A 12668-nucleotide genomic window follows, 5' to 3' on the forward strand; every position below is an offset into this window, starting at 1 on the left:
CGCCGCCCCCGAAATCCGGGCACCACGCTCGGCACCGCCCCCCCTCCCCATTGGCCAGTGCCGCCCGCTTGGCACCGCCCTCCATCTCCCATTGGTCAGCGCCCGAGGGAGCGCAGCTCGCCGCCGCTGGGCCGCCTAGGCCATGCGGAAATCAGCTTCCGGGGCAAGGGCCACCGCCGGCCGCGGGGGCTTGTGGGAAGGGCTTGGCGTTGAGGGGAGGCTTACGGTGCCCCAGTGCCGGCGGGGTGGGATCGGATCGGGGTCGGGCCCGGGATCAGGCCGTGCTGGGGGCTCCTGGGGGCGGCGGGGGGCTCTGTTTCTCCTCGGGGTGCAGCGCCGGGGTAGGGGCGGAAAGGACCTGGGGGGTGGGGGGAGGCCGTGCCGCGCGAGGCATTGTGGGAGCGGTGGGGAAGATGGCGGACGCGTTCGGCGACGAGCTCTTCAGCGTGTTCGAGGAGGACTCGGCCGCCGCCGCCTCCGGCGCCAAGAAGAACAAAGCGGGCAGCACCGAGGGCGCCAGGAGACCGGGGTGAGGGCGCGGTGGGGCCGGGGGAGCGGGGCTGGGGGTGCTCTGGCCGCCGAGTCTCTGGCCGCACTGCCGGGCCCGCCTTCTGCCGGCTTGTTTGAGCTAGTGAACCCCCCCGGGACCGGGGATTCGGTGCAGCCTAAATGGACACGTTTTCCCGGGATCCCTGGCCCCAAAGCTGTAGCCAGCCCGGGTGCAGTGGGCGACTGGGGAGCGCAGGGAGCTGGGGGCAAGCTCATCCAGGGGCTGGTTTGAAAACGCACGGCCGTGTTCGTGGGTGAAGTTCCCCGGGTTGTGCCCTGAATGCAGTGCATCACTGTTGCCCGTAGGACACCTGATTTCTTTTCTGAAAATGCATACATGAAAGACGTAAACTTTAAATTTTTTGTCTGTTTATGTTGCAGAAAACGATCGGAGGAAAAATCTTCAGTGGCTGCAACAGGGAAGGCCAAAAGGGAAGTTGAAGTCGATAGTACCGAAGATGCCGTTTTGGGAAAAAAGCCAAAATTGGAAGATGTTATATCGGAAGATGCTAAGTAAGTGGACAGCTTAATGTGTAAGGAAATCAGAGCAAGACATGCTGGTTAGGTGTATGCCAGTTGTGAATAGTCAATGTAAGTAGCTTTGTAGTGTTTTCATATAAAGATGAATTTGCATATGAAGTTGATTTTCCATTATCGATACAAGTGAGGATGTGCTGGCAGTACAGCTTCAGCAGTGATGAGCACTGGGTATGTTTAAAATAATATTGTGGACAGATAGGCAAGTGCAGTGTGAAATGTTCATGTATTGGTGGTTACTGCATATGGATCAGTGGTTCTTGGTCAGAGCTATTGTGTTGATTTCAGGCATTTAGCAAGAGATAAGCAGTGAGACACATGGGAGGAGGCAGGCTTGCTGCATACCATGCCACTGAAAGACGTAATTGACTTGGCATACAAAAAAAAGAATTTGACCAAGGAAACAGAAACAAGGCTATTGAGGCATGTAACGTTATCATTGCAGCAAATATGTGGAATATTAAGTACGGACAAGGTTTTAAATTTGAGCACAAATGACAGGTATTTGATATGGAGAAGGGGGATATACTTGGACATGTCAACAGCTGGGGAGATAAGGCAGCTGACGGGAAGCCAGAATGCTATTTCCATGCTTTAGGATCTGCATGTCTCTCCCTGTTTTCTTCCCAGAACTTCATGACAGGTATTATGAGGTGTTTTGAAAACAGATTGAAAGGACAGTATGGGCACTTATTCAGCTTAGTGTATCTGAAGACATTCTTAGGAACTTGAAAGTTTATATTGGTTCAGAGAATGATTAGGAGGGTTCATGGAACAAAAATTCATTCAGAGCTGCGCAGTGCAGGTGTGTACCTCCTAGCTTAAGATGTACAAAACTCTACTACAGAAATAAAAATTATGTGCTTACTGTGTTCTTATACTTTTCTTTGGGTAATTTATTATTGACTTCTGTCAGACAGGATTCTGGTCTGGATTGTCATTTGGTCTTACGTAGTAATTTTTCTTAAGTTCAAGGTAAGATTGTCTGTGAGAAAGTCATGAGAAGACTTCTCAGAACACTGTAAACAAACGTACCTGTACAGAAGCAAAACAGAACCAGAGTCAACATTTTAAGTCAGTTTCTGTGTTAGTGGTCTCAGTAGAACGTATACTTGCCACAGTAGTTTACTGAGTATGTTAAAACTGTCAGAAAAAACCCACTCTTATGCAGTGAGACACTAGCCCCTTCTGGCCATGAGAGAAGGGACTTGTAAAGAAAAGAGGGGTCTCGTCTTCAGGCAGCTTCTTGGGTTGCTTCAGGCTGCTGTCATTCAGTGTCATGACTAGCAGCAGGAATACAGGTCTTGAATTTTGCTTTGTTGTATGTTGAAAAAAAGTACATTTAATCAGAAAACTTCCTGTGAACAAATGTGATCCAAGTACTGTTTTGTGGGGCAAGTTTCTAAGGTGTAACAAATCCCAAAGCAGTAGCTAAAGTAGATTTATATACCAGCAAAATTTTAACACAGGTATTCTTAGTCCTGGTAGTAGTCTCTGCCAACTGTCTGTTTCAAGTTTGTGCATCCTTTTTTTAATATTGCAGTTAAAGTAGAGGTGAACTTCAACATTTTCGCTTTTATAAAGAAAACAAGATTTTTTAATACCTTTTTGGCAATTCTAACTCATATGTTTTCAGTCTGGCAGACCTGATGCCTCAAGTAAAGGTGCAAGCTGTAGAAACTGTTGAAGGTTGTACACATGAGGTGAGTACAGTGAAAATGCACCTGGAAAGTATAGGCTTGTTTCACAGAATTATATGTATTACTGTCAGTATATTAATATTGTTTATTGTGCTTGTACTTCATATATCATGGAATCATAAAATCATTTAGGTTGGAAAAGACCTTTCAGATCATCAAGTCCAACCATAAACTTAGCACTGCAAAGTCCATCTAAACCATGTCCCTAAGTGCGACATCTACACGTCTTTTAAATACCTCCAGGGATGGAGACTCAGCCACTTCCCTGAGCAACCTGTTCCAATGCTTGACCACCCTCTCAGTGAAGAAGTTTTTCCTAATATCTAACCTAAACCTCCCCTGGCGCAGCTTGAGGCTGTTTCCTCTCATCCTATCACTTGCTACTTGGGAGAAGAGACCGACTCCCACCTCACTACAACCTCCTTTCAGGTAGTTGTAGAGACCAATAAGGTCTCCCCTCAGCTTCCTCTTCTCCAGGCTAAACAACCCCAGCTCCCTCAGCCGCTTCTCATAAGACTTGTGCTCTAGACACTTCACCAACTTCATTGCCCTCCTCTGGACACGCTCCAGCACCTCGATGTCCTTCTTGTAGAGAGCGGCCCAAAACTGAACACAGTACTCGAGGTGCGGCCTCATCAGTGCTGAGTACAGGGGCACTCTCACCTCCCTGGTCCTGCTGGCCACACTATTCCTGATACAAGCCAAGATGCCATTGGCCCTCTTGGCCACCTGGGCACACTGCTGGCTCATGTTCAGGCGTCTGTCAGCCAACACCCCCAGGTCCTTTTCCACCAGACAGCTCTCCAGCCACTCCTCCCCAAGCCTGTAGCGTTGTGTGGGGTTGTTGTGACCCAAGTGCAGGACTCGGCACTTGGCCTTGTTGAATCTCATGCAGTTGGCCTTGGCCCATTGACCCAGCCTGTCCAGGTCCCTCTGCAGGGCCTTCCTACCCTCCAGCAGATATATAATTTTATATTATGTTTAAGGTAGAAGAGGCTTGTAAAGACTTTGAGGCCTGTATCTGGCATTGAGCATGAACAAAATGCACTTGAAAAATTCATAGGATATCTTACCAGAAGCAGTTTGAATGATACTTGCTATAAAATGAGTGATTGCGAAAGAGCTGGTGATAACGTTGATACGTTTCCATATTTGAAAGGTACCAAGCACATTCTGAGTACTGCTCTTCAGGAGGAAAACCCACTGGTTGTTAAAATAGGTGTGTGTTCATAGTGTGATCTACATGTGCAGCCATGCACTGAAGTATTTTGCTATTCTGGTTCAAGAATGAAAGGCTTTCTTGCAAGGCTGATTACTGCTGAAAATTGCATTTTGGCAAAAAGGAAAAAAAGTCTTTTTTTGTGTAAAAGCAAAATAATGAAAACTGTGCATTTTCAAATTGTGTTAATAAATATAAATACAATTTATAATATGAAAAATCAGAAGTATTAATGCTCATTTTTAATCCGTCATCCAAAGATGATTGTCAGAAAGAGTTTCTATGAGAATTAAATATGTAGATTTTATCTTCCTCGTACTTTTATGCTCATTTTCTTTTCTATGCTGTTGTCCAGAACTAGCTCAAGTTAATTAGGGTCACATTCAAGGACCCTGTGTGATTAGACCTTTGTAATGAAGGAACTGTATATACAATTGATGATACAGGTTTTAAAGCCCATGGATCTCTACAGTCTTTGTTATCTTGAGATGTCTGGTAGAGGTTTGCAATCACTTAGTAACTGAAGAGAGCTTAAATATTTAGGATGAATGGATGTTAAATATTGGTCAGGATCAGGAACTTTACCTGTATGAATATGTTGTCCTTGGAAAGGGAGTGTTATCAATGTGAGCTGAGTAATTGCTTTTAACATGCCTTGTCTGGAAGCCGTGACTGTGTCTTGGCCCAAAGAGCTAATGTTCCAAGGTAGGTGAAGCAGAAATATTTCACACAAGACAGTAGGGAGTATCAGAGAAGTGAGAGAAGCATTGGGTAGGAAGATACTGGTTGAAAAACTCTGAGAGGAAGGAAGGAAGTCTTGACACTTGATCTCATAGAAGGAGGATAATAGAAATACAAATTAGTTTTCGTGCACTTTACATCTTCTGCCCCAGCTCTTCATAGCTTGCTGTGTCACTGTACTGGACATGGAGAATTCTGCAACTGTTTTTATTTAAAATGTATTTTATAGGTTGCGCTTCCAGCAGATGAAGACTTCACAGGTCTGAAGCCAAGAACTGGAAAAGCTGCAAAAGTATGTGATAAATTACGTTTATTTTTCTTTTTGCTTGTGCTTTAGACAGTAGATGAGAGTAGAGGGAAAAATTATGTACTTTGTTAGTAAGGCTTGGAAAAGAGTATCTTGAAAAGATGGCCTATTGTAAGTAAGATTGGTGTTTCTATGTTTTAAATTTGGTAGAGTAAAATTATGTGGTTGAGTAGGGTGGATAGGCTGTTGTGATTTCAGTTCTGTTCTACAACATCAGGCGGTGGCTTCGGTTGTACACTGTAGCTTCTCTTCCTAAATTAGTAAATTAGAGAAAATTCAGTCATCGGGGCAAGATTTTCATTTGATGTGACAACAAGACGTAAGCAAAGATCTTAGGTGTGGTATCAGATAAAATTATTTAAATACAAAGTCATTGCAAAATACTGGATTAAGATCAGTTGAAGTTACACATATCTACAGGATTTCATTTCTGCCTGTAATTTGCACACCAGATCAGTCACAAAATTAATTAGATGTAAGTAACAGTCTGTGTTAAAATATGTAATGTTTTTACTTTCTTTCTTTTTAGGAATATCCATTTATTCTTGATGCCTTTCAGAGAGAAGCTATTCTTTGTGTAGATAATAACCAGTCTGTGTTAGTGTCAGCTCATACATCAGCTGGTAAAACTGTTTGTGCAGAGTAAGTAATTTTCTGACAGGCTCTAATAAGAGAATGGTGTGATGTTTGTCATATCATTTTGTTGAACCATCAGTAGCTCCTGTGTCTCAGTTTCTTCATACAAAGTTTGGACCATTAGTGTTAGAATTGAATTGACTACTCTTGAATATATATTCATCTTGTTTAGTGGGTAGTGAAAGACTTAATTCAGGTCTAAGCTTACCTTATATTTTTAAACAATCCGGTTTTGTTGAGATGTTATATTACGAATGGAAAGGAAAGTTTCTGCAATACAGATTTACATGCATTTAGAAAAAAATACCTTTGTTTTCTAGCCCCTTGCTATAATTAATAAGGAGTTTCTTGTGTGTTTGCTTTGTCAGAAGCACTGGTTTGATTTAATTTGCATCTTGGTGTTTATCAGGCAAGAAATGTTTAAAAGACAGTGTAAGTTTTTTGTCAGGGTTTGGTCTGATAGCAGAGTGGCTTTGCTGACTTGAGGTGAGAAAAGAGATGTACATGTAGATATATTAGAGCATGGGTTCAAATAATAATAGTTCGTCATGAGACAGTGACAATTAGATTTTTAGATTAAACTAGATGTGCTCTAATGTCCATAAAAGCCAGTTAACTTGTTGTCAATGATTTGTTGCGCTCCAAAGAGGCATACATAGTTGAGTTAAGATTGCGCTGAACTTAATAATCTAGATATGAAATGCTTCATATAATTCTACTGGTGTTCTGAATTGCATATTTTATTTTATTTGTTTAAGCAGAAGATTAGAGGAAAGTAATATGCTCTGAATGTTTTCCTGAGACCTTTAGTATGTACAATGTTTGAATACAGGTATGCAATTGCCCTGGCTTTGAGGGAGAAACAGCGTGTGATATTTACAAGTCCAATTAAAGCTTTGAGTAATCAGAAGTACCGTGAGATGTACGAAGAATTTCAGGATGTTGGTTTGATGACTGGGGATGTCACCATTAATCCTACAGCTTCTTGTCTGGTAATGACAACTGAGGTAAGATCAGACATTAATTCTTGATCTGTGTTTTCTTCTACCCTTTTTGGACTGAGAATGTCTGAGATTGAAAGATTGAAGTTATCATAATAAGCCCAATTAGGGTAGAAAATGTTATAAAGTTCATTATGTCTCCCTTTAATGTTTTAGCTTTTGGTTACTGAAAAAGGTAAATCCATGCTTTTGGACTATCAGTCAGGAACTTCCATTCTCACATGGAGAAAGGCAGAAGTTAATTTCCTGAATGCTCAAGACACTGAGTTTTCTTTGGATAGATGTGAAATACTGAAAGTCAATCAGACTTACTGAATCCTGTAGGGTCAGTATTTTGTTCTAGGGAAACAAAATGGGGAGAGGAAAATCACTGAGTGATAGTTGAGTGGTTCACACTAGATGCTAGTACTCCAGGAATATACAGCTTTTCACCTTTGGTAACAAAGCACCGTTGGCACAGTTTTGTCATATTTCTGTTGTAGAAATCTGTCCAGCCATAAGTTGGAATTTTCCTCTTTCTGTCTTTACCTCAAAGGAGTAAAGAGTCTGACAGAGAAAACCCTGGTAGGGAAAGATTGGGGTGGAGAGACAGGGTGACTTGATTTCTGACAAAAGATTTCCTCTTAAATAGATAACCACAGAGAGGTTATCTATTAGGATGAAGGAAGAAGGCGGCTTGGCAGAAGTAGATCTGTAGACCTGTAACAAATACGCTGCCATGTAATGTTTTTTCTTTCATGTTCCTTCACTGTTCTTGCAGGGAAATCAGTTCATCTCATATCATGAGATTTGTTAGATTGGAATCAACTTGGAAAACATCTCACAGCCAATCGTTAAGGTTTTGTGCAAAATAAGGCTTCATATTGCCATGTAAATGTGAACCAAAAATTCTGGCAGTTTCTTACTGACATCTCTGTAACATGTGACTGTTGTTACTTCATGGGATGGATCTCAATTTTCTTTTTCCCTTTTCTAGATTTTGAGGAGTATGCTCTACAGAGGTTCTGAGGTTATGCGAGAAGTCGCATGGGTTATTTTTGATGAAATCCACTACATGAGAGATTCAGGTATCCTATATGTACAATTTTTCTTTTCAAGAAATAATTTTTTTTCCTAAGAACAATATTTTTTCTTTTGAAGAATTAAGTCTTCATTCTCTCTTAACATCAGTCATCTTTGTGCATAAATCATTCAGAACTTGTTTTCTACTGAATGTATATAAGATAGTTATTGTGTGTCGCAGTCTGCATTTTCTTTGCCAAAGCAAAAGCCACTTTGAGGGAATTTGATATACCTGATTTGTGGAGGGGAGTTTTTTTTTTAGTTTTTGTTTTATTTTGTCTTTAAGCGTGCTGTTCTTTGGCTTCAGAGCTGAAAAATAGGCTTTAATCACATAAATTTCCCATGTGACTTCTCCCTTTTCAGAACGTGGTGTGGTTTGGGAAGAGACAATTATTTTGCTCCCTGACAACGTTCATTATGTGTTCCTTTCTGCAACTATTCCAAATGCCCGTCAGTTTGCTGAATGGATCTGCCATCTTCACAAACAGGTAATGTTTTTGATGTGCTATACCTCCATCTTTGTTGTCTTGTGGCATAATACTGTCTCTTTAGTTGATGAGAAGTGAACCTTTGAGTGTCTTCGTAGTCATCTTTTTATTGCTTATATATGATGGTATAGACCACTCCTGACTTCTCTGGTTGTACTCCTAGCTTTTGCAGCTATGCTACATAGCAACATTAAAACTGTTTCTTTAAAGTTTATTTTCCACACTTATTTAGACACCAGCTTGATTTCAACAAACATTGTGAGTTATGAAACACAATGAACATACTCTAATTTGCAGAGGGCTGATAGACAAGAGGTTATTTGGAGAACCTGTTTGAAGAGCTCTTTAAAAAGACCATGCAGAAATCAGAAGTAAATCATAAATCCATAGGAAATACTATATATGCATGCACACAAAGTGAGAAAAGAGTAATGTAAGAAATCCATCCTGTCCCGTAACCATTAGGTTTATTTTATTCTGTTTTTTTAAGAGATGCTTTTGCAGCAAAGAATATGGGAATTAGAATTAGGGAAGTTAATATCCACAAGAGGTTTATCTGATTTTAAAAATACCTCAGAGATTGATTCTTATGTTGTCTGTGATGAAAGGAGTGTAGTATAAGAGATGTCTGTTTGAGCTTGGCACAAAACCTTGACTTTGTTTTGCAGAACACTAGACTGTGATTTTTTTTGAAGCAGATTTATGTAATATTTAATGTTTTAAAGGAAGTGTTTTGCTTTTTTTTTTCTAAACAAGCTTTCTCCAGGCATTAAAACCTTACGTGTTTTTGAAAGTCTACTGTGTGCCTTTTTTAGGTGGTGTAAGAAATACTGCAGGCTTTTTTACAAAATAGAAATCGCTGGGTTTTCCTTTGGTTTTAAAGGGTGTTAGGATTTTGAGTCTGTGTAGTAATGCAGAAGGAAATACTACCTGTCCTTTTTGTGTTCATGAGAAAGAATTTTTGTAGCCAACTTGTGTTCTTGTAAAGGATTTGCAAACTTTCATTTTCTTAAGCAATGTCATTAGTACAAAATCCATATTCAGGAAAGAAACTTTGTTACCATAGTTTCTGTGAGTCTTGCTTTCTGGCTTTTAGAAAGATGTATTTTAATAGTAATGTATTGGATTTTCCATCAAGCAGTGTTTTTACAATGCAATTAGAAACATTAAATATTTATGTGTATGCTGTTCTTTCTTTATAGCCTTGCCATGTGATTTACACTGACTATCGACCCACTCCGCTGCAGCATTATATATTCCCAGCAGGAGGAGATGGACTCCATCTGGTTGTTGATGAGAATGTAAGGAATATTCAGTTTGTTTGAAAGGTCTTTCCTCGGGTATCAGTCATGAGCTTGATCTCTTGCAAAATTTGATTGGCTATACAAAGGATGTTTGTGTTAAAATGAAGTACAAATGGATAACAGTGATCTCTGAATTGCTGTTAGATTTTTGGAGTCTTATTGAAGAGTTATGTTATTTAGTCAGTTGAGTAATAGTTCGCTGAGATGTCGTAAGTGCCCTCATCCTTGCTTTGTTTTCTAAAGTGCATGCTGCTTTCTGTAAATCTGCAAAGTAGCTGATGTTTGTTATACTGTTTCTCACTCAAAAGAAAATGTAGTAGCATTTAAATTTTATTTCGATTGAGGGGGCAAAATATTTTTGTGTCTTTAGGTGATCTTGAAATAACACTTGTTTAAAACTCATCATCAGCTTGCACAGCAGTAGGTAATGCCATAGACAGTGGCACTGCACTTGAAGCTAGGTCTTCCTTGGGCAGTGTAGTTTCATGTAGACATTCCTAAAAGTCCGTTTTGGTATTGTGTCATTCAGCGGGTCTAGCGTGGTTGATGGTGTGGTGGATAGAACAAAGAACAATAACTTCAGAGACAATAAAGTGGTTCTGAGCTGTGCCATTGACCTCGTAAACTCACTTGCGAGCTTATGCAGTGTTTTTGTCCTTCTGTCTGAAAATATGGGGTAATGGCACTGGCTATGCAAAGCACTAAGTATTTTTAAGTGGGCTATGTAAGAAGTAATTGCTTACAAAGGTTGTGTTTTATATCTAGGGAGATTTCAGAGAAGATAATTTTAATACAGCAATGCAAGTGCTTAGAGATGCAGGAGACTTAGCAAAAGGGGACCAGAAAGGCAGGAAAGGAGGCACGAAAGGTGAGTTTGAATCCCATTCTAAAGTAACTTTTTGTATAATACAACAAAGTTATATGCAAGTTGTGCTTGTGTCTCAATTATTCCATAAGATACTTTTTTGCTAAAATTACATTTAAATTAATGTAATGTCCCTGCAGGCCCTTCAAATGTTTTTAAGATTGTGAAGATGATCATGGAAAGGAATTTCCAACCTGTGATTATTTTCAGCTTCAGTAAGAAAGACTGTGAAGCCTATGCACTTCAGATGACGAAGTTAGATTTCAATACAGGTACACATAAATAAAATATAGTTTTATTCACAGTTGTAGTTGGATGTGAAATGTTACTTTGGTTAGATATTTCTATTTCTTTTTGGACTTTTTGTGTAAAAAGAAAAATGAAAAATATGTATTGCTTTTTCATTTACTATGCTGGTACATCAGGCTGTTTTCAGTAGGAAACTTGGTGCGCGAAGAGTACTTGGTCATCACAATGTTGAATTGTTCCTCTATTTTAAGCTTTATTTCTTCCTCCGAAATCCTGTTCACTGTAATAATAGCACAAGAGCTCCTAGAAAATTCTATCTATAATGGAAGAAGACTGATCAGAACAAATGTATTTCCCAAAATTTTCATGTTATGTCCATTAGAAAAATGTGTATTCCCTCAAAGTCAAAACAACTGTATAACAAACCACTGGACTGTTCTTTCTCGATTATTCAATCCAGTTTTCTTTCTTTCTTTCCTCCCCCTTCTCCTCAGTGAAAAACGCAAAACGTAAACAAAGAAGATTTTTCTCATTCTGGATTAAGACCAAGCTTGGAAAATAAGTTTAAGTTCATTGCTTCTCAGAAATGTTGAGTTGTAACAAAAATAAGGAATTTCATCTTTGTGAACTGTTAGGGGTTCTTGCTTGCTTACTTGCTCCAATCTTTGCATGTTCTGGTTCAGTGTTGCAAAATAATTTAGCCATCTCTGTCAGAAAAGTTAAAGATACACACAAATGCAGAGATGCATTTTTATGTGTTTTCTACAGTCATATGTTTGAATATATGTTCTTGACATTTGTACTACTTAAGTAGAAAGGGTGTAAACTTTGAGAGTTAATGGGGAAGAGGATGAGCCTCTGTGTCCATGTAGGTAGAAGAGAAACAGGGGGAGGTTTATGAAATACACAGAAAGTACATAAAACTGAGAAATGCCAAGCTTGGAAATAGCTGAAGTTTGGATTATTCTGCCAGGTCTGTTCTGTTTTTCTTTTCCCTGAGCATCTCATTCTGGTTACTGTTAGCCTCCTTCAGGCTCACATTCAAGTCTTGATCATCTGACCCGATGTGGGTGGTTTTGTGTAGACTTCACAGTCTTCCACACTATTTTTGTTGTAAACTTTTGTAAATATTAGAACGTGGTAACGCTTTGTTTACATATGGTATTAGCCTTCTAGATTTTGTAATAACTTACAAATTGCCTTCTCAGATGAAGAAAAAAAGATGGTTGAAGAAGTGTTCAATAATGCAATTGATTGTCTGTCAGATGAAGACAAAAAGCTTCCTCAGGTGAGTGGAGATTGAGTAAGGGTAGCTGCTGCTCTCCTGATTTCTGCAACTTTTGAGGCTGTGGGTCTTTTGTAGTGGGTACAGAAATCATAAACTGTATATTCTTATTCATCTCCCCAGGTTTTAATATCTCTTGCATTGCTCCTTGGCATTGTGACATAGGACTCAGTGATCAGGATTCCTTTCAGTTGTGATTCCAGCAAATGACATATGCAAAAATTAACCATGGAGTTCCTACCCTGTGTTTTCTTTTTTTCTAATTATGTTTTTAAGTAAACATAAGGGCTTATGAAAAGATGTAGCTGCGTTAAAACTGTCTTGAAATAGTTGAAATGAGAGTGCAATATGCACTTTATCAGGTATTGACTCCTGAGCCTTTCAAAAAGTTGAATTGATGAATTTATTGTGTAATGACTAAGCATAGTGACTGTCTTTACAGTGGAATAATACAAGCTTCTAAATGGACAGAATATTACAGGATTCAGTACTTTTGTGACAAATACTAAAACTACAGTTCCTTTCTACCCCGCCTTTCCTTTATTTGTGTCCATCATTTCTTAATGTAGTGATCTTTGTTGTAAGCATGGCAATTTCTCCTTTAAAAAAACAACCATTTAATTTTTGGCCTTGCCTACTTGCTTCGGATTCCACATACATGCTTTGTTTCTTGAACGTGAGAAAAAAACGGAGAATAGGAATCCAATATGTAAGGTGTTATGTGC

The 12668-nt window shown here is 39.5% G+C and overlaps 1 protein-coding gene across 1 annotated transcript in view; it reads left to right on the plus strand.

The window, feature by feature from the left end:
- Window positions 1-370: 370 nt before the first annotated feature.
- The window catches only part of MTREX (Mtr4 exosome RNA helicase), a 49461-nt gene continuing 37163 nt past the window's right edge, over window positions 371-12668 (plus strand). The window contains exons 1-12 of the mRNA XM_087759754.1: window positions 371-529; window positions 931-1062; window positions 2723-2789; window positions 4976-5038; window positions 5583-5695; window positions 6522-6696; window positions 7667-7757; window positions 8116-8240; window positions 9443-9541; window positions 10310-10412; window positions 10550-10681; window positions 11867-11946. Coding sequence (XP_087615880.1) covers window positions 414-529; window positions 931-1062; window positions 2723-2789; window positions 4976-5038; window positions 5583-5695; window positions 6522-6696; window positions 7667-7757; window positions 8116-8240; window positions 9443-9541; window positions 10310-10412; window positions 10550-10681; window positions 11867-11946 — 1296 coding nt within the window. The 5' untranslated portion in view covers window positions 371-413. The remainder of the gene's footprint in view (window positions 530-930; window positions 1063-2722; window positions 2790-4975; window positions 5039-5582; window positions 5696-6521; window positions 6697-7666; window positions 7758-8115; window positions 8241-9442; window positions 9542-10309; window positions 10413-10549; window positions 10682-11866; window positions 11947-12668) is intronic.

The sequence above is a fragment of the Nipponia nippon genome, unplaced genomic scaffold (assembly GCF_047370975.1).
Source record: "Nipponia nippon isolate SJK-2023a ecotype South Korea unplaced genomic scaffold, ASM4737097v1 scaffold_20, whole genome shotgun sequence".
Taxonomy (NCBI): domain Eukaryota; kingdom Metazoa; phylum Chordata; class Aves; order Pelecaniformes; family Threskiornithidae; genus Nipponia; species Nipponia nippon.